Consider the following 25,391-nt stretch of genomic DNA (forward strand, 5'->3'; position numbering starts at 1 on the left):
GTTCTTTCTTTCCTTCTCACTGTCTTTCTCTCTTTCCCTCGTTCTTGTCCCTGCTCTCTTTTTGTCTCTTTCTCCTTTCTCTCTTTCTCCTCTATTTCTTTCTCCTTCTCTCTTTCTTCTTTCACTCTCTTTCCCCTTCTGTTTTTCTCCCTCTTTCTTTCTTCTTCTTTCTCTTCTGCTTGTGTCTCCTTCTCTGTTTCTCTTTCTCCTTCTGTCTTTCTTCTTTCACTCTCTTTTCCCTCCTGTTTCTCTCTCTCTTTCTTCTTCTTTCTCTTCTGCTTCTGTCTCCTTCTCTGTTTCTCTTTCTCCTCTGTTTCTCTCTCTCTCTCCTTCTTTCTCTCTCTTTCTCCTTCTGTTTCTCTATCTCCCTCTCTCTCTCTGTTTCTCTCTCTCCCTCTGTTTCTTTCTCTCTCTTCCTGGTGATTTTAACATCCGGATCCATCCAGCCCATGGAGCCCCACCTGCAGGGACCCTGCCTCTGTCTCCTCTTCGCCTCCCTGCTTCCACGCTCAGGCGTGCAACCCTGTGCCACAGAAGGAAACCAGATGCACCCTGCGTTGATGAGGCCATCAAGAGCTCCTAACTCCAACAGCCGCGTTTTCTCATTTTCTTTCAGAGGCCATTAAACTCAGCCGCATCATTACCCACCTTCAGTCTTCCTTCTCTCCTGCTGTTGCCACCCCTCCAAGCGAGTCCTTCCCTTCCCTCATAATCTCCTTCACAGTCCAACGCTCCTTTCCGCCCCAAAATGTAATCTTCTTGCTTGTCTGTTTATTTGGATTCCTGATGCCCTTGATCAGAGTTGTGAACCTTTTCCCTTCTGGCGTGCAGCTTGGCTCACTTCCTCGAGCCGCCTGAAACAGCCTGGTCTTCAGACACTTGGCTCAACCCTCGGGGTTTTTTTTTGAGATTTTTTTTTTTTTAATGCAACAAGGCAGGCGAAAGGTTCGCGCTGTTGCACCCGTGACCCGTTGTCCACTTCGAAGGTTTTTATGAAATTTCTGGGGAGCATTTGACTGGATAATTCATTGCAGGTTGTCCTCAACTTACGACGGCAATCAGGACCGGAATTTCTGTGGCTAAGCAAGGTTAAGGGAGTCACGCCTGTTTTTAAGACATTATTTGCCACGGCTGTTAAGCAAATCGCTGGAGTCTGAATCGGTTTCCAAGCGTCTGCATTTTGATCACGTGACTCCGGGGATGCTGCATCGGTCGTAAGTGCGAAAAACGGCCATAAGTCCCTTTCTTTCAGCGCTGTCGTAACTTCAAACGGTCACTAAGCAAACCGTTGTAAGTCAAGGGCCAGGTGTATTCTATCTTTCTGGACAAGAGTGGTTGACTAGTCTACCAGCCCCCCTTCCCACCCATCCGCCCACCCCTCATTTTACTGTCCCAGCAAAGGTTGCTGCCTGGGTCTCACCCGTCTTGTCTCGGGACTCGATTTCCTGTTCGCGCCAATTAAAACCTGGATTTGCAAACCTGAATGAGCCGCTCAGCAGCCCAGAAAACCCAAAAAGCACTCAGACGGGTTTCAGCTCAGACGGAGGGCTCTGCAGGTGGCCTCCCACCTTTCCCCCCCCACCCCGCCAGGTTGTCTGGCTGAGCTGACAAATGCTGGGGAAAAGGGGTGTGTGTGTGTGTGTGTGTGTGTGTGTGTGTGTGTTAATCATCATCTTTTTTCCTGTCTTTCTCTCTCTCCCCTCCCCTCACTCTCCTCTACGTATGTATCTATGTATGTACGTATGTTGGTGGGTGGATGGATGGGTGGATGGATTGAGATAAAAATCAGCATAGATGGATGGATGGATAGATAGATAGATAGATAGATAGATAGATAGATAGATAGATAGATAGGAGATAGAGAGATAGAGATAGATAAATATCAACATCTACATAAAGATAAATAGATGATACATAGAGATAAATATCAGTATCAAGATAGATAGATAGATAGATAGATAGATAGATAGATAGATAGATAGATAGATATCAGCATCTAGATAGATAGATGATAAATTGATAGGTAGGTAGGTAAGTAGAGAGATAAATATCAGCATCTACATAAAGATAAATAGATGATACATAGAGATAAATATCAGTATCAAGATAGATAGATAGATAGATAGATAGATAGATAGATATCAGCATCTAGATAGATAGATGATAAATTGATAGGTAGGTAGGTAAGTAGAGAGATAAATATCAGCATCTAGATATAGATTGATAGATGGATGGATGGATGGATGGATAGATAGATAGATAGATAGATAGATGATAGAAAAAGAGAGAGAAAGAGAAAAAAAGAGAGAGAAAGAGAGAGAGAAAGAGAGAGAAAAAGATAGAGAGAGAAAGAGATAGATAGATGGATGGATGGATGGATGGATAGATAGATGATAGATAGATAGATAGATAGATAGATAGATAGATAGAGATAAATATCAGCATCTAGATATAGATTGATCAGCATCTTTATATATAAAACATATCTAAGGCAAAATTCAACGAACGATGCTCCTCTTCCGCCTCCCCCTCCTTCCTCTTTCCCAGCAGATGTATCTATATATCTGGGAAGGCCAGGAAGGAGGGGGAGATGGAAGGAGACCTTCACTTGTTGAATTTCTGCCTGCTCTACCACCGCGCTTTCTTTCCTTCTCTTGTTACAGATGGGTAGAAACAGATCCAAGAAGCGTGGAATTAACCGCGAGCTCAGCTTTTCCCAGCATCTACGTCACATCCTCGATCTTTTGCAAATTTAAAACAGCTTTGATAGCAGGACAGAGTTTTGTAGCAAAGAGAGAACATTTGCAAACTAGACACAATCCAGCAGCAGCTGGAAGGCTGTTTCGGTCCCGTATTAAACGAAGCAAATTGAGCCCAGGAAGATTTCAGGGTTATTAACTCCCCCGAAGTCACCCAGCCAGCTTTCAAGCCTAAGGCGGGACTAGAATTCCCAGCCTTCTGCTGATTGGCCCCAAATCACCCAGCTGGCTTTCATGCTTAAAGCGGGACTAGAACTCCCAGTCTCCTGGTGATTGGTCCCAAATCACCCAGCTGGCTTTCAAGCCTAAGGCGGGACTAGAACTCCCAGTCTCCTGGTGATTTGCCTCAAATTTCCCAGCTGGCTTTCATGCCTAAAGCAGGACTAGAACTTCTAATCTCCTGGTGATTGGCCCCAAATTTCCCAGCTGGCTTTCATGCCTAAAGCAGGACTAGAACTCCCGGTCTCCTGGTGATTGGCCCCAAATCACCCAGCTGGCTTTCATGCCTAAAGCGGGACTAGAACTCCCAGTCTCCTGGTGATTGGCCTCAAATTTCCCAGCTGGCTTTCATGCCTAAGGCAGGACTAGAACTCCCAGTCTCCTGGTGATTGGCCTCAAATCACCCAGCTGGCTTTCATGCTTAAAGCGGGACTAGAACTCCCAGTCTCCTGGTGATTGGCCCCAAATCACCCAGCTGGCTTTCATGCTTAAAGCGGGACTAGAACTCCCAGTCTCCTGGTGATTGGCCCCAAATCACCCAGCTGGCTTTCATGCCTAAAGCAGGACTAGAACTCCCAGTCTCCTGGTGATTGGCCTCAAATCACCCAGCTGGCTTTCATGCTTAAAGGGACTAGAACTCCCAGTCTCCTGGTGATTGGCCCCAAATCACCCAGCTGGCTTTCAAGCCTAAGGCGGGACTAGAACTCCCAGTCTCCTGGTGATTGGCCTCAAATTTCCAGCTGGCTTTCATGCCTAAGGCAGGACTAGAACTTCTAATATCCTGGTGATTGGCCCCAAATTTCCCAGCTGGCTTTCATGCCTAAAGCAGGACTAGAACTCCCGGTCTCCTGGTGATTGGCCCCAAATCACCCAGCTGGCTTTCATGCCTAAAGCGGGACTAGAACTCCCAGTCTCCTGGTGATTGGCCTCAAATTTCCCAGCTGGCTTTCATGCCTAAGGCAGGACTAGAACTTCTAATCTCCTGGTGATTGGCCCCAAATTTCCCAGCTGGCTTTCATGCCTAAAGCGGGATTAGAACTCCCGGTCTCCTGGTGATTGGCCCCAAATCACCCAGCTGGCTTTCATGCCTAAAGCGGGACTAGAACTCCCGGTCTCCTGGTGATTGGCCCCAAATCACCCAGCTGGCTTTCATGCCTAAGGCAGGACTAGAACTCCCAATCTCCTGGTTTCTAGGCCTGCACCTTCACCACCAGACCAAGCTGGATCTCATATTATACGCCTGTGGAACATGGGCTCTCTGGAAAGAAAGTGGGAGGAGTCTTCATGCTACAGAGAAGGACCCCCGCCCCCCCAAAAAAGCATCCACCCCATTGCCCCCAACAACTGGGTTGTCCAGCTGAAAAGCAGTTCCTTAGACTTATGTAACTAGGGCACTTATGTGGCTAAGTTGCTGAGCTTGTTGATCAGAAAGCTCGGCAGTTCAGCGGTTCGAATCCCTAGCGCCGCGTAACGGAGTGAGCTCCCATTCCTTGTCTGCCAACCTAGCAGTTCGAAAGCATGTAAAAAAAAATGCAAGTAGAAAAATAGGGACCCCTTTGGTGGGAAGGGAACAGCGTTCTGTGTGCCTTCGAAGGCGTTTTGTCATGCTGGTCACATGACCACGGAGACGTCTTCGGACAGCGCTGGCTCTTCGGCTTTGTAACGGAGATGAGCACCAGCGCCCCCTAGAGACGGAAACGACGGATGGCGGATGCGCGAAGGGAACCTGTACCCTTTACCTGACACTTACGTGGCCAAAGTTCTCTCTTCCTCCTCTCCCTCCCTCTCTGTACCACTCCTGCAACTTCCACGCATGCGCCAAAGCCCACACACACACACACACGCGCGCTTGTATTTACACACAACCTTGCCAATTCCATTTCCTAGTTGCTAGGGAGTTCAGGTCAGGTTCCAAAAACGGCCCAAGGAAAGGAAATGACTTCTCCACCCAAACTCTTCCGTCCGAAGGGAAACTCAACCCAACCCAACCCACCGCCTGCAAAGCCCAGCCGGGACATAGGACCGAAAAAATCCCCCACCCCCGTTTTTTTTTTCTTCCTTTTTTGCACCAGAAATTTATCTCCGGGACCCCCCCCCACCCCATCTCTTCTTCTCTGAGCCACCCTCAGCATCTACCCCTGGAAGCAAAATCCAACCTCGCTGCTTGGGGTTTTTGGCTTTTTTCCTGCAAACACGGGTCGTCCTTAACTTACAATGATCTGTTTAGTGACCGTTCGAAGTTACAACGGCACTGGGGTAGGAAAAAAGGGACCAGGGATAGTTTTTCACACCAACAACTGTGGCAATGTCTCCTGTGGTTGCACGATCAAAATTCGGACGCTCGGCAGCTGACTCGTAGTTACGACAGTCACCGTGTCCCGTTTTGTGACCAAAACCAGATCGACTGAACGACTTTGTGCGACTCGTTTAACAACGGCAATGATCCGCTTTACAAATACAGCCAGCCAGGTTGGGCCCGGGCTCACCAAACATATTTCTCATTTTGCAACATGAATTCTGGGCTCAATTGCGGTCATAAGTCGAGGAGTTGGACTAGAGGACCTCCAGGGTCCCTTCCAACTCTGTTTTATTCTGTATACTCCCTGTTTTATCAGGCACTGCCCAAAATGCATCAGCTGAATTGCTGCCAAAACAGTCCAAAGCTTTCCAAAGTACGGAGTTTTCAAAGCTTTTTTTTTTTTTTTTAAGTTTTCGGTCCTTCCCAAAGGGGGAGGCAGGAAAATGTGACATCTTTGGGGAGGGAGGAGGTGACTTTTTTTTCCCCTTTCCTTGTTTAGATGGATGTCGTGCTTTTTCCCTTCGGGGAACAAAAAGCCAACATAAACAATACGGCCTGTTGTTTCCTTGCAGCGACAAGCAAGAGTTGCGGGTGTCCATAGGATGTGGCGTGTCAGGGGTGCCATCATGATTTTTGTTAGGAATAACAAGGTTACCTAACGTAGTTTGGGTAAAATAATATATATAAACTATGATAATAAGTTTAAGTGTGTGTCACTTTAAACTGCAAAGCATGTAATTTTGGGTGTGGTGTGAAACCGCCATAAGAGGGAGCAAGAGAACCTGACGATTGCTGATGATTGATGGTTTGATGGATTGATGGTTTGCTAACTGCGTGTTCCCTACTGCTGAGTTGCTGAACGTCGAAGGAAGAAAGAAGGTTTGACTTCTTCATATCTCTACTGCGAGGAGATATATTACTGGACTGATATTTGTAAGTTTACTGACCTTTTTTTCGACACTGGAATTTGCAACTGAATAATCCCCGGATGGATTGAATTAGTGAATGATATATGGACTGTTTGACTATGCTATAACTCTTACAGGAATAAACTATTTAACTAGCACAGTGTATCTGTTTTACTGAGTGTAAGCTACAAAAACGTTTATGTCACATATTTTGCCTGCCTGCCTGACTGCCATGCAGATTCTGCTAGGGTGTATCCCTAACAAGTTTTGGGGTCCATGCCCTATGGACACCCCTGAGCGGGTGGGCTAATATGCAGGGGTGGGGTTCAAATTTCTTCACAACCGGTTCTGTGAGCATGGACTAATTTGTGGGTGTGGCTTGGTGGTCATGTAACTGGGTGGGTGTGGCTTGCTGACTGGGGTGTGTGTGTGACTTGGTGGTCACATGACTGGCTGGACATGGCTTGTATGTAAATATTGTAAATATTTATGTAAATATTTATTTATTTTTATATATAGATATAAAAAAGAGCAACTTTTACCCAAAATCAGGCAAAGCAAGATTGAGTTGCTTGCAGAAACACAGATTCATTCACAGATCTACCTTTCTGCCATCTGCTGCCTGAGTCTGCACTGAAAAATAGAAGCTTCAGTCCTAAAGAAGGTTCAGCTCTGCTCTCAGGCCACTTCTCAATCCCCGCCCCTCAACCCCCTGAATACCACCCCTGACTGGGCCTCAAGGAAGCCTTTTGGGCGAAGGCAAAGCAGTACAACAGCGATTTAGATGAGCTAGAAAGCAGAAATCCGACAGGAGGGGAGGGGCGGGGCCAGCCAGTGGCGCGATTTGCCGGTTCTCCGAACTGCACATAATCGTAACAACCGGTTCTATAGAACTGGTCCGAACTGGTAGAATCCCTCCCCCCCTGCTAATATGGCAGGGGTGGGCTTCAAACATTTTAGCAAGGGGTTCTCTGCCTGGTTGGTGAGTGGGCGGGGCCATGGTGGGCGTGGCCTAGATGGCCTCCTGCGCCACGGTGGGGTGTGTGTATATATTTTTGCCCTCCCTGGATTCCGGAGGCTCTCTGGAAGCCAGAAATGGGCCCATTTCCGGCCTTCCCGAACTCCCGAGGCCCATTTTTTGCCCTCCCTGAGCATCCACGCGAGCCCTGCACTTACCTACCTCCAAAACGGGCCACGTGGGGAGTTCTGGGAGGGGTGGTCGGAGCCAGACAGGAGTGGGATTTGGGCGTTCTCCGAACTGCACTTAGCTAGGGGCTCTTCCAAACCCCTGCGAACCCTCAGCCCTCTGTCAGAAATGGTGTAGGGTCTCCTGCTTGGGCGGGGGGTTGGACTAGATGACCTACAAGGTCCCTTCCAACTCTGATTATCTGTTAATCAAGGAGAGAGGCAACCTAAAACTAAGGAGGAATTTTTCTGACAGGGAGAACAATCAACCGAAGTTCCTTCAGAAGTTATGGGAGCTTCATCACTTGAGACTTTCAAGAAGAGACTGGACTGCCCTCTGTCAGAAACGGTGTAGGGTCTCCTGCTTGGGTGGGAGGTTGGACTAGATGACCTACAAGGCCCCTTCACACTCTATTATTCTGTTAACCTTAGTGGGACACTAGCTGGCCTTAAACCGGGGGATGGGGAACTGTTAACAGCTGCTCACAGAGGTGGAATCAAATGAAGTCTGGATTCAGGAAAAGGAAAAGGAAAAAGAAAAGGGAAGGAAAGGAAAGGAAAAGAAAGGAAAGGAGGAAGGGAAGAGAAGGAGGAAGGAAAAGGAAGGGAAGGGAAGGAGGAAGGAAAAGGAAGGGAAAAAGAAGGGAAGGGAAGGAAAGGAAGGAAAGGAAGGGAAAAGGAAGGGAAAAGAAGGGGAGGGAAGGAAAGGAAGAAGGGAAGGGAAGGAGGAAGGAAAAGGAAAGGAAGGGAAAAAGAAGGAAAGGAAAGGACAAAGGAAAAGGAAAGGAGGTAAATGAAGGAAGAAGGGAGGAAAGAGAGGAGAAGGCAGAAGCTGAATAGACAAAGCTTCCTCCATCCCTCTCTCCTATTGAAGGCTGCCCCCTTGGGATTTCTGCCTGCCAGATAACGTGCTGGGTTGCAAATAATCCCCGGCCAGTCTCAGCCAAGACACATGGCCTTTTAGTTCCCTCATTAAACATCTCAGTTCATTCCTGCCTAGCGAAACAGACAGGGTCTCCCAGACAAAATAAAGCTGGTTAGACTTTCTTCTTTTTTAAAAAATAATAATAATAAAAAATAAATGCCTCCGGGGGTTTTTGGGTTGCAGCCCAGGCAGGCTAACCTGCCTTAAGTGCTGTAAAACCGAGATCATAAATGTTCCGGTGTGATGGATTAGATTTTGGCTGCCAGATGATCCTTAGCTCCAAGCAAGGCAAAAGGGCAGCCTCGGATATAAACCTTACAGCAGAAATTCTATAAAACCAGAGTCTGCTCCCCTTTTCTCTCCGAGTACAAACCTCTCCGCTGTATTCACATGTATACAGATACTCCTCAACATACAACTGTTTAGTGACCGTTCGAAAGTTACGACGACGCAGGAAAAAAAGGACTGAGAACTGTTTTTAACACTTATGACACCCCCGGGCTTATTGGTTCCTATTTATGACGGTTGCAGTGTCCTGGGTGTGTGTGTGTGTGTGTGATCCCCTTTTGTGATAAGGTAAGCCAATGGGGAAACTAGATTCATGCAACAACCGGGTTACTAACTTAACTGCAGTGATTCACTGAACAACGGTGGCAAAAAAAAGCCATAAAGTGGGGCAAAAACTCACTTAAGAAATGTCTCACTTAGGAACGTAAATTTTGGGCTCATGTGTGGCCATAAGTTCAATGATTATCTGTATGCCATGCTTCCCTTAACTACAGCTGATTGTTCAAATGAACAATGGGCAAAATTCACACATTGTGCCAGCCCTTTGAATCGTCAAATGCTAGTGCTGGAAGGGGCCTTAGAGGTCTTCTAGTCCAACCCCATGGCCAAGGCAGGACTCCTGATTCCATGCTGGGCAAATGTTTATCGGATCTTTTCTTGGATATCTCCAATGATGGACCTTAATCGAGGGTTAACTAATCACCCTTTGTGCCAGGATGGTGATTGCTTTTCCCTGCTGGATAGCAAGACAACATGGCAATTGGGACCCTCTGAAATATTAATCCCACACCTACAGTGCCTACTGCAATTTCTGCAGAACAACTTTTAAGATGTGTGGACTTCAACTCCCAGAATTCCCCAACCAGCAGAACAACTTTTAAGGTGAATGGACTTTAACTCCCAGAATTCCCCAGCCAGCAGAACAACTTAGTTAATGTGTAGACTTTAACTCCCAGAATTCCCCAACCAGCAGAACAACTTTTAAGGTGTGTGGACTTTAACTCCCAGAATTCCCCAGCCAGCAAAACAACTTAGTTAATGTGTGGACTTTAACTCCCCAAATTCTCCAGCCAGCAGAACAACTTAGTTAATGTGTGGACTTTAACTCCCAGAATTCCCCAGCCAGCAGAACAACTTTTAAGGTGAATGGACTTTAACTCCCAGAATTCCCTAGCCAGCAGAACAATTTAGTTAATGTGTGGACTTTAACTCCCAAAATTCTCCAGCCAGCAGAACAATTTAATGTGTGGACTTCAATTCCCAGAATTCCCCAACCAGCAGAACAACTTCCTTAATGTGTGGGCTTCAGAGCTGTCTGGGCAATTCTGGGAGTTGTTTTCCACATTTCTTAAAAGTGGCTATGTTTGAGATACACTGATCAGGGTCCAGACAGACTGCAGCATTAAATCTTTTTGGGGGGAGGGCGTGGGACATCTTCAAGACGTGCCCCTGTCTTCTTTCATTGACTTCTCCAGAACATTCCTGGTCTCAGGTGGTCCCACGGTCCACAAGGAGCTAAAAAGCTGGAGGGGATTCACTTACCAGCTGGGGAAAGCATCAAGCCATTTCCCCCGACACCAAACCTACATATTTAACAAGGCCACGGGCTTATCCGAGTCCTTTGCTAGCGGGATCCTTGCCCAGTTGGTAAATCAGAATACAGTAGCAGGCCTGGGTTTGACAGATTTACGGCTTGGCCGGGAGATAATATTCTAATTTTCTTCTCAGCTCTGGCTCATTTCAGACCCAGCTGTGCTGAGTAAGGGGGGAGGAAGCATCCAAAATCTATTTTGAAACAATATGCGGAGAAGTGTTGCGCATTTGCAAAAAGATCTGCGCTGGAGTTGCCAAAATTGTGGGGTTAGCATGCTTAAAATCTGGGTGTGAAAACACTGCAAAAGGTTCAGAAAACCACCGACTGCTTTTAAAAGTTCGTGTATTTAATTCTGCAGCAGGCAGTGAGTTGAGAAGCCACTTGAAGTCGCATCAAAGGCTGTAGCAGTTGCTTGGGGAAAAAAATGCAAGAAAATTTATACAGGCAGTCCTCGTTCATTTAGTGACCGTTCAAAGTTACAACGGCACTGAAAAAAACAACTTATGGTCATCCTTTCACACTTAAAACCACTGCAGCATTTCCACGGGTACAGGATCAGAATTCAGGCGCTTGGCAACTGATTCGCATTTATGATGGTTGCAACGTCCCCCTTTGCGACCTTCGGGCAAGCAAAGCCAACGGGGAAGGCAGATTCACTTAACGACGCCATTAAGAACCTGCGGTGGTTACATTTAACGAAGGTGGCAAGAAAAGCTGTAAAATGGGACACAACTCACTTTGCACGGTTTCTCATTTAGCCACATCAATCTGGGGCTCCATTTGGGTCATAAGTTGAGAACTAGCTGGAAAACAACTGCATAGACTAGAGGTCTCCAACCTTGGCCACTTTAAGATTTGTGGACTTCAACTCCCAGAATTCTCCAGTCAGCTAACTGGAGAATTCTGAGAGTTGAAGTCCACAAGTCTGAAAGTGGCCAAGTTTGGGGACTCCTGGTCTAGGATGAGAAAACCCAAATCGCCAGAGAAAAATGAGAACTTTAAAAAAAAAAAAAAGGAATGGCAGCTGCTCCCAGGAAAATCAAGCAGGATGGCAACACGGATAGATCCTCACCCAAAAAGTCACTCGGGAAGTTGAGAAGCTTTAAAAAAGCGAAAATAAGAATGTGGTTTTAAAATTTCGGAGGAACAAGGGGTCCTTTTGCACGCCTAACTTCCAGGTGCATCAATTTAGGGTAATTGCCTGAGTGAAAATATAATCTAAGGCACAACTGTGATAAGTTTAAGATAGGTGGACTTCAACTCCCAGAATTCCCCAGCCAGCTTGGTTGGCTGGGGAATTCTGAGAGTTTGAAGTCCACGCATCTTAAAAGTTGCCAAGGTGGAAAAATCCTAATTTAGGGCACAACCCTGCAAAGCAAGATAAGAAGTATCCTTTAAAAAAAACAACATTTCTTAGAGATGTTTGGCCTTGGTTCTGAATATTCACAATGCAGAACCTTGAATTCAGAATCCTGGGAGTTGAAGTCCAACAAGTCTTAAAGTTGTCAAGTTTGGGGATCCCTGGTATAGGCCACCCCGGCAGCTTTTAGCGTAACGCAACCTGTGTCCCAAAAGTGCTTTTATTTTATTTTAATTTTGAAAAGGCAACGGGACTTTCTTGCTTGGTTCACTAACCGAGAGAGTCCAGTTTGCCTTTTGAAGAAGAGAAAAAACAATAAAATAAAAAGCACCTTTGGGACAACGACCTGGATGATTAAGAACCTCCACCAACAGCCCAACCTGTGTTTCCACAATGATTTGCACATTTGCAATCTTGCCAAAGGAAAAGAACCATCGCTGCTTGGAGAGGAAGGTCACAAAGGCAGCCCAGATCCCAGGAGCCAAGCCCAAAAAGCTGGCATCCCTCTTAAGAAGTTGATCCCGGAGAGGGAAATTCGAGGTCTTCCTTGGCCAGGAATTCAGGGGACTTTGGAAGCAAACTCAAAGGGGTGTTCAGACGGGGGAAACGAAAAACGGAGGCAATGACAAAAGAGGGCAGGAAGGAACTCTCTCTAATTAGCCAGGGCAAGCAACAAAGCCGAATCCCTGCGGACCGCGCGTGAAATCCGTTGGAAAAATTAAAAACACTCCCCAGGAACCTGCAGAGCAGGGATGGTCAGCCTTCCCTTCTGAATCTTTTGAAGCCAAGCCCGTAAAGATGAACGGTTCAGCACGGATGCACCCCAATCCGAGCTCTGATCCTGTCATGCTTGACTTGCGTTCTCCAAAGAAAGAGTTTTAGTTTAGTTTGTCATTGCACCTCGTACAATGAAATTAAAATTAATCTTCAGTGCACATCATGACCATGAAAAATAAACACAAACACGCATCCTTCATACTCCACACACTGAATCGAAAACCCCTGATACTGCATTAATATTGCCCTCTAAAGCAGGATTCAGTACAGCTACTGCCCTGGGATAGAAGCTGTTTTTCAGCCTATTTGTCCTTGTTTTTATTATTCTGTACCGGTTTGCCAGATGGTAATAGTTCAAAAAAAGGGAGCCCCGGATGAGATGGATCTTTGAGGATGCTTTGAACTTTCTTAAGGCAGTGACAGCTATAAAGCTCTTCCAAAAAGGGGAGAGGGCAACCTAGGATCCTCTGGGCAATGACATTAACCCTCTGGAGTGCTTTCCTATCTGCCACAGTGCAATTGGCAAACCCTACAGAGGTGCAGTAAGTTAAGATACTCTCTGTGGTGCAGGGGTAGAAGGTCACCAGCAGTTTTTCATTCAGTTGTTGTTTCCTGAGACGCCTCAGGTAGTAGAATCTCTGCTGGGCCCTTTTTGACCAGGCCTGCAAGGTGAGCCCCCTCAGGTCAGGTCCTCTTTTACGGTAACACGCAGAAACTTTTAAAAAGCCAGGAACATCGAAAAATGCTCTGCAAGGCACAAAGCCACTTACCTGCAGGCAGTCCTCGACTTGCGACCAAAATCGAGTCCAAAATTTCTGCAGCTAAGCCACAGAGTTGTTTACATGAGTTTTGGCCCGGTTTTACAGCCTTTCTTGCCGAATGGCTGCAGTTCTTAAATTAGGAACACCGTTGTCAAGCGATTCTGGCTTTCCCATTAATTTTGCTTGTCGGGAGGTCGTAAAACTCACACGACCCCAGGGCACTGCAACCGTCATAAATATGAGCCAGTTGCCAAAGCGTCCGAATTCTGATCACATGACTGTGAGGGAGGCTGCAACGGTCATTAAGTGTGAAAAACTTCAGTCCTAAGTCCATTTTTTTTTTCAGGACCGTCATAAACTAAAGAAATGGTTTACCTGTACGATTGCGCACGCCGTTTTGTTTTGGGGGAAGTAAAAACAATGAGAAAAGGAAAATAAACAGCTTTTCTTTCTCTCCGCTGAAGTTTCCTTCCGAGATTGGCAGGAAGAGCAGCCTCGAAATAATTTTCTTTTGTGGGCTCTGACAAGGGGTTGGATCGGGTCATTTAGCAGTTCTGAGTTGCATCCGACGTACGAGACGAATCTCGCAGAGACACACCAAGATTCAAGAGTCAAACAGAGGTTATAATCTTTTTTTTACTTTTTTTTAATGGCTAACATACAGCATAACCTGGCAAAGGCTGTAGAAAGTAGAAACATCCGAATGGAGACCCAGGAGCCATGGCACCGGAGGGAGGGGGTAGGAAGAGGCGGCCCAGAGGATGGAAGGACTCCTTGGGTTGCCAACTGTTTTTTGTTCTTCCAGGTTGCCAACTGATTGGATCTCCCAAACCTGCTTTCTCGAAAGGACTTTTTCCCTTGAAGAGGTTTCACTTCTCATTAAAGAAGCTTCTTCCATTCTGATGGAAGGACTGAAGTCAGAAGTGAGGAAGCTTCTTGGATGAGAAGCGAAACCTCTTCAAGGAAAAACAAAGAAAGTCCAGTTGCCTTTTGAAAAAGCACCGTTAGGGACAACCCATGACCTGGACTGACCTACGAACCTCCATATGCAAGCTTCTTCTGTCTTGATCTGTAGAGAAATCCCTACCAAGGAGGCTGAAAAAATTATTTGAAAGGCCACTTAATCCCCCTCTCTCCCCCAGTTGATGCAAAAAAGAAAAAAAATCCAACAAGCAGTGGCCAAATAACCAAATTTCCCAAAACTGGCATCAAGAAGAAGGATGGAAAGGTTGCCATTTTATATTTTAAGTGAAGCAACCCTGGAATTTGCAGTCGGGACGAAGAGAAGAAGCCAAAATTGCAAAAGTGGCCGTTTTTAAACATGGGGCAATTGATAGCAAGACTTCACCCTTCCTAACTGGGTGTTGATGAACTACATTTCCCAGAAGCTCTGGCTGTTGCTGGGAATAGAAGTCCAACCATCTCAGAGAGGCAGAGAGAAAGGAATATATTCCAGCTGCCATTCAAGGCAAAGCTCTTAAAGTTTCCAACTTTCTTTGCTTTTTTTTTCTCTTTAAATTAAAAAAATGCTTTTTTTGGGAAAAACCCACCGGGCCTAGGGGAGCCGCCTTCTCCTAACCTACTTTTCTCCACCGTTGTGTGCCATAGCTCCCAGCTTCACTCCGTTCTAGGCTGCAACACCATTAAAAGGTCTCTAATTATTAAAAAAAAAAAAGGCCCAAATATTTCCCCACCCTACCCCAAACGCCAGTGTCTCGACCAGACAGTGCAACAGAGAAAAGCAGTGACATATCTCAGGGATGAGGGCAGTTTTTCCCAATGTGGGGATTTTAAGACAGGTGGACTTCAACTCCCAGAATTCTGGGAGCATAGCTGGCTGGGAATTCTGGGAGTTGAAGTCCACCCGTCTTAAAAGTTCCCCAAAACACAGGACCAGATCACAACCCTGAAAAAGACATTTATTCCGACGAGATTTTGCCATGCATGCAAAATTACGGTGTCCTGTAAAAAAAACACAAAAAAAACCCAATATATATACATATAGAAAGGAGAAGATCCACAGATCGGTTTGAATGCCAGCCAGGTCGATCGGGATCAACCTCAAGAGCAAAGACACGGAGAGAACAGAACATGAAAAAAAAATACAATTAATTGTCTGTCGTCCTCCGTTCCCCCAGCCGTCTTTTTTAGAAGGAAATCTGTAGCCGGAAGACACATACCTCACTACCTTCTGCCTGGAAAGACCCTTCCCCGAAACCCCTGAAGCCAAAAGCTGTACAAAACAGAAAGCAGTAATATTTTTCCCCTCCGGGATGGCTAATTTATCAGACGCGCGGGCCAAAATCGCTTTTCTTGGCAGAGCAGATCGGGATATTACGCTCGAATTTGAATTTGTGAGTCAGGATGAATTCATCACACCTTACGGCCACGGGGGGATCACAGGGGTTGTGAAGGATTGCTATTGTCTCGGGGGAGTGACGCATACATTCGAAGCCGTTGGCTGAGCTCTATCCATTTAGAGCAAAGGTCTTCAAACTTGGCAACTTTAAGACTTGTGGACTTCAAGGAAGGAAGGAAGGAGGGAGGGAGGGAAAGAAGGGAAGGAGGGAAGGAGGGAGGGAGGGAAGGAAGGAAGGAAGGAAGGAGGAGGGAGGGAGGGAAAGAAGGAAGGAGGGAAGGAAGGAAGGAAGGAGGGAGGGAAGGAAGGAAGGAGGGGGGAGAGAAGGAAGGAAGAAAGGAGGGAGGGAAGGAAGGAAGGAGCGAGGAGGGAAGGAGGGAGGAAAAAGGAAGGAGGGAGGGAGAGAAGGAAGATGGGAGGGAGGAAAAGGGAGGGAGGGAAAGAATGAAGGAGGGAGGGAAGGAGGGAGGGAGGGAAAAAGGAAGAAGGGAGGGAGGGTGGGAGGGAGGAGGGAGGGAAAGGAAAGGAAGGAGGGAGGGAGAGAAGGAAGATGGGAGGGAGGAAAAGGGAGGGAGGGAAAGAATGAAGGAGGGGGGGAAGGAGGGAGGGAGGGAAAAAGGAAGGAGGGAGGGAGGGAGGGAGGGAGGGAAGGAAGGAAGGAAGGAAGGAAGGAAGGAAGGAAGGAAGGAAGGAAGGAAAGCTGGCTGAGGAATTCTGGGAGTTGAAGTCCACAAGTCTTAAAGTGGCCAAGTTCGGAGACCTCTGGCCGGCACCATTCCAGACAAGTGGCTGTCCAGCCTCTCCTTCAAAACCTCCAGCGATGGAGCCCCCCCACAACTTCTGGAAGCAAGAGGTTCCCCTGGTTAATTTTCCTCAGGAGAGAGAGTGGAAGGCGAAGGCTTGCTGGAGAGATCTACTACAGGTGATTGATGTGCCGTCCGAGAATGGCAGGTGGACGGAGGCGGCGGTGAGGTGCCTGCGGCGCCAGAGCATCTCTTGGAGGTTGGCTTTTCGGTGCCTGCCTAGCACAGGGCTGGGTGTGTATTGGGGGGAAACGGGTAGATTTACACAGGGGGGGATGGTGGCAAAGGTTTGTGTGACTCGCTTTGTGGAGAGGTTTAACCACACACTGTTCGTTTTTAGATCGTAGGTAAACCGGCAGAATTGGGCTTGGTGAAAAAGTTGGTTTAAAAAGGGGGAAGGGGAAAAAAAAAAAGGAACCTCAAAAAAAAAACACAAAACCCCCGAAGGGTTAGCGACTTCCGCAAAGTTGGTCGGTCCCCCTGAACAATCGATGTGTCTGTGGGCGACTTTATTTAGGAAAGGCTGCAGGCTAAAAATGGAGCGTCTGTCCGGATAATTGTCAGTTCCTTTTTAAAAACAAAGCCAAAATAAAAAAAAAATAAAAACAAACAGCACCCAAAAGGGGGGGAAAAATGTGGTATTTTGAAAGGAGGAAGAAGCAGCGGCAGGATAGCTCTCCCCCTTGGCATCTCTACCCCTCCAGCCACCAAAGTCTAGGTGCCAAGAAAGCCCCTTGCCTCCAGGGAGAGGGAGGGAGGGAGGGAGGGAGGGGGGCGAGGAGGGGGGGGGCTATCGTGCCCTGGCAGGATTCTCTCCAGCATCTTCTCCATCCGTTTTGTGGGCGGTACAGAATGGGAAGTGGGGGGCCTCCCCTGGAAGAAGACAGCTCCAGCCTTCCCTCTGCTCAGCACTGCAAGGGAGGGAGGGAAGGGGATTAGGAAGAGGGGAGGGGAGGGAGGGAGCAAAAGAGGATTGAAAGAAGGAAGGAAGATATGGAAGAGGAGAAGGAAGAAGGGAAGGGAGGGAGGAGAATATGGAAGGAGGGAAGGAGCAAGGAGGATTTGAAAGAGGAGGGGAGGGAGGGAGGGAGGGAAGGAAGAAGGAAGGAAGGAAGGAAGGAAGGAAGGAAGGAAGGAAGGAAGGAAGGAAGGAAGGAAGGAAGGAAGGAAGGAAGGAAGGAAGGAAGGAAGATATGGAAGAGGGAAGGAAGAAAGGAAGGGAGGGAGGAGAATATGGAAAAGAAGGAAGATATGGAAGAGGGGAAGGAAGGAAGGGAAGGAAGGGGAGGAAGGGGAGAGAATATGGAAGGAGGAAGGAGCAAGGAGGATTTGAAAAGGAAGGGAAGGAAGGAAAGAAGATATGGGAGAGGGGAAGGAAGAAAGGAAGGGAGGGAGGAAAATATGGAAGAGGGAGGGAGGGAAGAAGCAAGGATTTGAAAGAAGGAAGGAAGGAAATGGAAGAAGGGAAAGAAGAAAGGAAGGGAGAGAGGAGAATATGGAAGGGGGAGGAGGGAGCAAAGAGGATTTGAAAGAGGGAAGGAAGGAAGGAAGATATGGAAGAAGAGAAGGAAGAAAGGGAAGGAGGAGAATATGGAAGAGGGGAAGGAGGGAGGGAAGAAGCAAGGAGGATTTGAAAGAGGGAAAGAAGGAAGGAAGGCGAAGAGAAGGAGGGAAGAGGGATTGGAGGAACGAGGGAATGGAGAAAAGGAAAGAAGAAGAAGGGAGACAATATTAATTCACACTCCATTGTCTTCCTTTGCACCCTCCCAATCTCTTCTTTCCCCTAACCCTGCAAAGCACACCACATATAGGGACTTCTGTTCCCAGGATCCCCCTGGCAGCTTGGCCCTTGCTGAGAATTCTGGGTACTTAAGGCCCCACCCAACCAGGAGCACCCAAGTTTGCTGCCTCGGGAATTCTGGGAGTTGAAGTCCGCAAGTCACAAAGGGGGCCAAGAGGGTTCTCCATCCCAGCTGTGACGCTGAAGCTTAAAGGGCAGGGGGGGGCTCTTAGCCCAGCCCCCTCCTCACCTCGTTCGTCCCCCCTCCTCCTCCTCCTCCTCCTCCTCCTCCGGGACTCAGCAAGCCCGTCTGTTCGTTCCGCCTGTCCGCCTTCATCTCCACCACGGTGTTATCCGGAGTCCCTTCCTTGGGGGTCCTGAAAGCAAAAGGAAACATTAACAACCATCTCTAGAATCCAGCATCCTTTGGGGCGGGATAAGCCAGGATCGCTCCAGGATACAGCAAGCTTCGCCTCGAGCCCTAAGCTGGTTTGAGAGGCTTAATCTAAAATATACTATTTTTAAAAAAAAAAAGGAAAAGAAACGCGACTTTGCCAGGCTACTGTATATAAATCAAGGGTCCCCAAACTTGGCAACTTTAAGACGGGTGGACTTCAACTCCCAGAATCCTCCAGCCAGCTGTGCTGGCTGGAGATTCTGGGAGTTGAAGTCCACCGTCTTAAAGTTGCCAAGATTGGAGACTTCTGGTATATATAAACAGCCAGCAAAATCCATTCTGCCTCCCTGCACTGGATGATGTTGTGTAGGCCGGTAATGTAACGTCTGCGTGAAGAAAACTATAGATGCCCATCGAAGGGCCAGAATGAAATACAGTCTATTGGAACTAAAGAGTGAAAAGCGGATTAAGGTGCCCAGGTCTTGTCTCTTCTTTTCTGTCACTCCTCTTCTCCCTTCCTCCTCTTTTCTTCCCTTTTCCCATGCTTCTCCTCCTCCTCCTCTCCTTTCTGTTCCTTTGTCCTCTCCTCCTCTCTCTCTCTCTCCTCCCCTCTTCTCCTCTCCTCCTCTCTCTCCTCACCCTTGCTCTCTCTCTCTTCCCCTCTCCCTCCTCTCTCTCCTCTCTCTCCCTTCCCCTTTCCTCTTCTCCCTTCCTCCTCATCTACGCTCTCTACCTTCTCTTACCTTCCCAACCCTACCGCTTCCCTCCTTCCGTTCTCCTTTCCTCCCTCTCTCCTTTCTCCTCCCTTCCCTGCCTCTTCCTCTCCCCCTCCGTTCCCTTCCCCTCATCTCCATCCTCTCTTCCTTTTCTTCCCTTCCCCTCTCCTCTCTCTCTCCCCTCCTCCTCCCCTTTCTCCCTCCTTCCTCTCCTCTTCCCCTCCCTTCCCCTTTGCTCTCTCCCTTTTCTTCTTCTCCCGTCCCTTCCCCTCTCCTCATCCTCTTCCTTTTCTTCCCTTCCCCTTTCCTCTCTCTCCCCTCCTCCTCCCCTCCCTCCACTTCCGCTCTCCTCCTTCTCTCCCTTCCCTCCTCCTCCCCTTTCTCCCTCCTTCCTCTCCTCTCCCCCTTCCTTCCCCTTTGCTCTCTCCCTTTCCCTCATTTTCCCATCCTCCCCTCCCCTCTCTTCCTTTTCTTCCCTTCCCCTTTCCTCTCTCTCCCCTCCTCCCTCCTCCACTTCCGCTCTCCTCCCTCTCTCCCTTCCTTTCTCCTCCCCTTTCTCCCTCCTTCCTCTCCTCTCCTCTCTCTCCTCCCTTCCCCTTTCCTCTCTCCCTTCCCCTCATTCTCCCTTCCCGCTCTCCCGTCCCCTTCACCTCTCATCTCCACCCTCTCTCCCTTCCCTTCCCTTCCCTTCCCTCTCCTCCCTCTCTCCTTCCCCTTTCTCCCTCCTTCCTCTCCTCTCTCCCCATACCTAGAGCAATTTCCGGCAGAAACCGCCACCTGGGAGGCACAACACCTTAGAACAAGGAGATCTCCAAACTTGGCAACTTTTGAGACTTGTGGACTTCAACTCCCAGAATTCCTCAGCCAGCCATGCATGCATGGCTGGCTGAGAATCTGGGAGTTGAAGTCCACAAGCTCAAAAGTCGCCAAGTTGGAGTCCTCTGCCTTAGAGGACTGATTGGGGTTGCCAAGCGCCGCGGTCTCTCTCTCTCACTCACAGCGATCTTTTCTCTCCCCGGCTGCAGGGCAGCTGGCCCCGGCGTTGCATGAAGTAGAAGAAGCCGACGATCAGGAGCAGGAGAAGGACGCACACGCAGACCGCAATCACCGCCACCGTGCTTCCGGTTTGACCCTGTTCCTCCTCCACTGTTGGGGAGGGGGGGTAAAAAAGAGGGGGGCACCGGTGAAAACAGAGGCGATCGAGGCGCCATCAACTCCTCCAGCGATGCAGAAGAATGCAAGAAGCATCGCTGGAGTAGGGACTTCTTGCCCGGAACGGCTAACTCGGAGTTTTCCCAGCTGCGTTAGACTACAACTCCCATCGTCCTGAACTGCCCGTTTCTGATGAGCACAGACAGAAAGGGAGAAACGGAAAGGATATACTTACGAGCTGGCTTCGAAGAGACTGAGGGTGTTGGGGTTACTGCAAGGAGACACAGAGAGAGAGAGAGACAGAGAGATTGGTTAGCAAACTTCACCCCAACATCGAATCGCAGCCTCAGTTGTAGTAAGGACCATCTGTAGCTCAGGGTTCAGCTGTTGGGTTAAGTTATACATGTTAAACTAGCTCGATACCCGGGTGCTTCGCTACGAAACGATGTGGTGGGGCTTAGTTTTTGGGGAGGAAAATTAGGGGGAAAATTTCTGCCTCTGCCCACCAGCATCCATCGGTATTCATCTGGCTAGTGTCCCGTCAGTGTGAGTAAGTTGAGGGCTGTTTGGAAACTGAAGCAGTATTTGCTGTGTGAGCAAGAAGGAGACAGCAAGGAGCCTGGGCGTGGCTTAGCTCCACTGCAGTTGGAACAGATTTCTTTTCAGGTGAGGAGTGAAAGAGTTGAGGGATGTTTGGAAACTGAAACAGTATTTGCTGTGTGAGCAAGTAGGAGACAGCCAGGAGCCTAGGCGTGGCTTAGCTCAACTGTTCTGTACTAAACCTGCTTGGTGCTGTGAAACTGAACGGAAACTCCCCCTCTTCTCCTTGTGTTTTGCAGGTGGAACATGTTTCTTTTTAGGTGGGGAAGGGGAGTAGAACTCCTTAGCATCAGAGCGTGTTAATAATAATAATATAGGAAATACAAATGCTCTGGATGGTCATTTTGAAAAATCCTTTTTTAGTGAGCCCCTAGAAGCCAAGAGGAACATAAGTGGCAAATTTCAAGTTTGTAGGCTTTACGGTTCTGGAGATTTTGTGATGACGTCTGAGTGGCATTTCGCTTTTATACATATATAGATTTACAGGTAGTCCTCAACGTACAACCACAATAGAGTCCAACGTTTCTGTTGCTGAGCGAGACATTTGTTCAGGGAGCTTTGTCCCCATTGTACGACCTCTTTTTTTTTTGCCATCGTTGTTAAGCGTCAACTTAGTAACACGTCCTTAGGGGAATCTGGCGGCTTCCCCCGTTGACTTTCCTCGTTGGAAGGTCGTAAAAAGGGATCCCCTGACCCCAGGGACGCTGCGACCGTCGTAAATACGAGTCGGTTCCCAAGCGTCTAAATTTTGATGGCGTGACCGTGAGGAAGCCACGACGGTCTGAAAAACGGCCGTTAAGTCACGTTTTTCAGGGCCGCTGTAACTTGGAACGGTCGCTAAATGAAGTATTGTAAGTCGAGGACTCATCTGAATCAGAACACTCTGCCCACTCACGGACATGCCCACAACCACAAACAGGCACACGGTGGACTGAAAAAAATTGAGTTTCTTACCCATTTTCAGCTCAAAGTTCTTTCTGGTTGAGCCATATTTATTCTCTGCTGTGCACTGAACCCCACTTTGGATTAGCTTGGGGGTTAGTTCCACTAACAATTCGGAAATATATTTATTTGCCGAGTGTTTTACGGGAGCCTGGAGAGAGTGAGTGAGAGAGAGAGAGTTTTAAAAAAAAGGATTTGGCACATGAAAACAGGCAGAACAATTGCTGGCATTCATAGCAACAGCGTTCTAGCGCCGTAGACTTATAGACTGCTTCCCAGCCTTCTCTAAGAGGTTTATAGAGCCATCATGATTGCCCACAACTATCTGGGTCCTCATTTGACCGACCTCGGAAAGAGGGAAGGCTGAGTCGACCGTGAGATGGTTAGGATCGAACTGCCGGCAGTTGGCAGAGTTAGCCTGCAAAGCTGCATTCTGACCATTGTGCACCACAGAAGGGAAGGATGGACGAAGGAAGGGAGGAAGGACAAAAGGGGAGGGAGGGAGGGAGGGAGGGAGAACAAAGGGGGAGGAAGGGAAGAAAGAAAGGACAGAGAGGGAGGAAGGAGGGAAGGGAGGGAGGGAGAGAGGACAAAGAGGAAGGAGGGAAGGGAAGGGACCTTGGACAGACTCACCTCCCCACCAGGTATGTTCCATCTGATCTCTGGAGGAGGATGGCCTAAAACGGTACAGGTGAACTTCACTGTCTGGTCTTGGAGGATGGTTTGTTGAATGTCTACCTCTGGCTTTCCTGTATGAGAAAGTGAGAGTGAGTTAGTGAGAGAGAGAGAGAGAGAGAGAGGAAGAGAAGGAGAGAGACAAGGAGAGAGAGAGATGGATGGACATTGGCCCCTATGTCACAAAATGAAATTCAAGGGTGAAAAAAGTCAGGTTCTACATTGAGGCAAGAAAAACCAAAGGCACAGGTACAGTATAGGTGGCACCTGGCTCAAGAGTAGTAATTGTGAGAGGGATCTCGGAGTCCTAGTGGACAACCATTTAAATATGAGCCAGCCTTGTGCAGCAGCTGCCAAAAAAGCCAATACAGTCCTAGGCTGCGTAAACAGAGGGATAGAATCAAGATCACGTGAAGTGTTAATGCCACTTTATAAGGCCTTGGAAATAAGGCCACACTTGGAATACTGGATCCAGTTTTGGTCGCCACGATGTAAAAAAAGATGTTGAGACTCTAGAAAGAGTGCAGAGAAGAGCCACAAAGAGGATTAGGGGGCTGGAGGCTAAAAAAACATATGAAGAAGGGTTGCAGGAACTGGATGTGTCTAGCTTGATGAAAAGAAGGACTTGGGGAGACATGATAGCAACGTTCCAATATCTCAGGGGCTGCCCCAGAGAAGAGGGAGTCAAGCTATTCTCCAGAGCACCTGAAGGCAGGACAAGAGGCAACGGGTGGAAACTAAACAAGAGAAGCAACCTAGGAGAAAATTCCTGACAGTGAGAACAATTAACCAGTGGAAAAACTTGCCTTCAGAAGTTGTAAATGCTCCAGCACTGGAGGTTTTTAAGAAGATGTTGGACAACCGTTTGTCTGAAATGGCAGGGGGGGTTTTCCTGCCTAGGCAGGGGGCTGGACTGGAGGACCTCCAAGGTCCTTTCCAACTCGCTTATTCTGTTATTCTGGCATCCCAGGGCTCGAGGCTTTAAGGCTGGGCTCCCAAAAATGTGAATAGTAGATTAGGTAAGCTAATTGGAATGCTTGTGTGTACGTGAGTCACAGGGAGGGGGAAAGGATGTGACTTCTAACCCCGTCCTCACCCCACCCCACCCCGAGCTATAGTGTCTGACAGTTCCTACTAATCTTCACACCTTTGCCAGGATTGTCTCGTCTCATCTTTCTAGGAAAAGCTGTGTCAAAAATAACCTCTGAATGAAGAGCGTCACACCTCCACAAGCTTTTGAGGGCCAAATTGTTTACTACGAAAGGAAAGTTAGCTAGAGAAAGAGGATCCCAGGCCAAAAGGTGTCTTTAAAGTATCCGAAAGCCCACTGTTCCTTCTTTAAGAGGGGTGGCCTTCAGCTCCCAGAATTCCCCAGCCGGCGTGTTTCCAGATGGGTGAATCCCATCCTATCCCAGAATCTCCACCCCCGCCCCCGCAAACCGCCATGTTTTTTGATGTGTGGACTTCCAACTATGTGTATGCCTGCCAGAGTTCCGTTTTTGTAAAACGGGGGCGCCTAGAAATCTTTTAAGCCAGCTAGCTGGAGGGTGGGAAAAAGGAAGGTTATTTATTTATTGAGCGGTACCCTTCTTTCAAACAATTCTGGGAGCCAGTTTGGTCCAGTGGTTAAGGGGCAGAGCCAGGAGACAGGGAGTTCTAGTCCCGCGTGAAAGCCATTTGGGTGACTTTGGGCCAATCACCAGGTGACGGTGAGTTCTAGTCCCACCTCAGGCATGAAAGCCGGCTAGGTGACATTGAACCAATCATCAGGAGATGGTGGGTTCTAGTCCAACATTAGGCACAAAAGCTGGCTCGGCGATTTTGGGCCAATCGCCAGGAGACAGTGAGTTCTAGTCCCACCTTATGCAGGAAAGCCGGCTGGGGGATTTGGGGCCAGTCTGTCTCTCTCTCAGCCCAACCTTCTTCACAGGGTTGTTGCCATGGGGGAAATAAGAGGAGGAAGAAACACTATGTGTGTGTGTGAGCCACTTTGTGTTACTTATAAACACACACACACAAAAAAACCACAGGATAAACATCTAATAAATAAATACACCAAATCTCCGGCAGGCCCCCAATCCAAAATTAAAAGACGTATCAAATCCTATCCAAAGCATAGAATTAAACGGATTAAAACGTTAAAAGCTCAACGGCTCTGTCCTCTTCCGGTTACTGATTGCAGCATCTTCCTTTCCTGCACCCTCCCTCCAGTTCCACTTCACCTCCTTTACACACACACACACACACACACACCCCACTACCTACCTACCTTCTACTATAACTTGGACTGACTCGTTCCGCTTCAGTCCGGAGATGCTGGGCACGGAGGCCTCACAGATGTACGTGCCCGCCATGGGGTATGTCAGCCGTTCCAGCGACAAAGTCCTGCCGCTGCCCAACTGCTGCCTCCCCTGCAGGAGAAATTTAAACAAACAAACCCCACAATTGCTGCTGTTCCCCCAGATGTGATTCCCTGCCAGGAGAGATAACGGTCTCAATTCAATCAAAGGCAAACTGCAGAACGTGGGTCCCTTCTTTGGGTCGGGGGGTTCGTATCACGAAACCAAGGCAGGAAAATTGAATCCGAAGGAATATTATGGCTCCCACTGGGAAAATCCCGTGGAAACCAAATTGGCTTCTGTGAGGTCCTGCCTTTCCGTCAAACTTGTCGGCGGGAAAAGGGCCAATCGATTCTGTTCGGGATTCCTTGCTTTTAGAGATTAACGGAGCTTTTCGCTTACGAGACCAGCACTGAAACCGGTATCCAAAGTAGTGAGGATCCAAATCCTTTTCCCACCTCGCCAGAGTGTGATCTCTTGTGTGTCTGATCCGCCTGGCACAGCGGAGGAATTGTAGAGGAAAGGATCCGAAGAGAGTAGCCTCATTTTTTTT

At 48.1% G+C, this 25,391-nt stretch overlaps 1 protein-coding gene across 1 annotated transcript in view; it reads right to left on the reverse strand.

Annotated features, from left to right (window-relative positions):
* Positions 1–16,731: 16,731 nt before the first annotated feature.
* BCAM (basal cell adhesion molecule (Lutheran blood group)) overlaps positions 16,732–25,391 on the reverse strand; it is a 66,417-nt gene continuing 57,757 nt past the window's right edge. Inside the window, exons 10-16 of the mRNA XM_087940170.1 lie at positions 24,769–24,910; positions 22,458–22,573; positions 21,837–21,975; positions 20,518–20,553; positions 20,129–20,276; positions 18,268–18,394; positions 16,732–17,148 (exon numbers count right to left, since the gene is read on the reverse strand). Of these exons, the coding sequence (XP_087796296.1) occupies positions 17,143–17,148; positions 18,268–18,394; positions 20,129–20,276; positions 20,518–20,553; positions 21,837–21,975; positions 22,458–22,573; positions 24,769–24,910 (714 nt within the window). The 3' untranslated portion in view covers positions 16,732–17,142. The remainder of the gene's footprint in view (positions 17,149–18,267; positions 18,395–20,128; positions 20,277–20,517; positions 20,554–21,836; positions 21,976–22,457; positions 22,574–24,768; positions 24,911–25,391) is intronic.

Source organism: Pseudonaja textilis, chromosome 10 (assembly GCF_049901715.1).
Source record: "Pseudonaja textilis isolate UNSWEBS1 chromosome 10, rPseTex1.2, whole genome shotgun sequence".
NCBI lineage: Eukaryota > Metazoa > Chordata > Lepidosauria > Squamata > Elapidae > Pseudonaja > Pseudonaja textilis.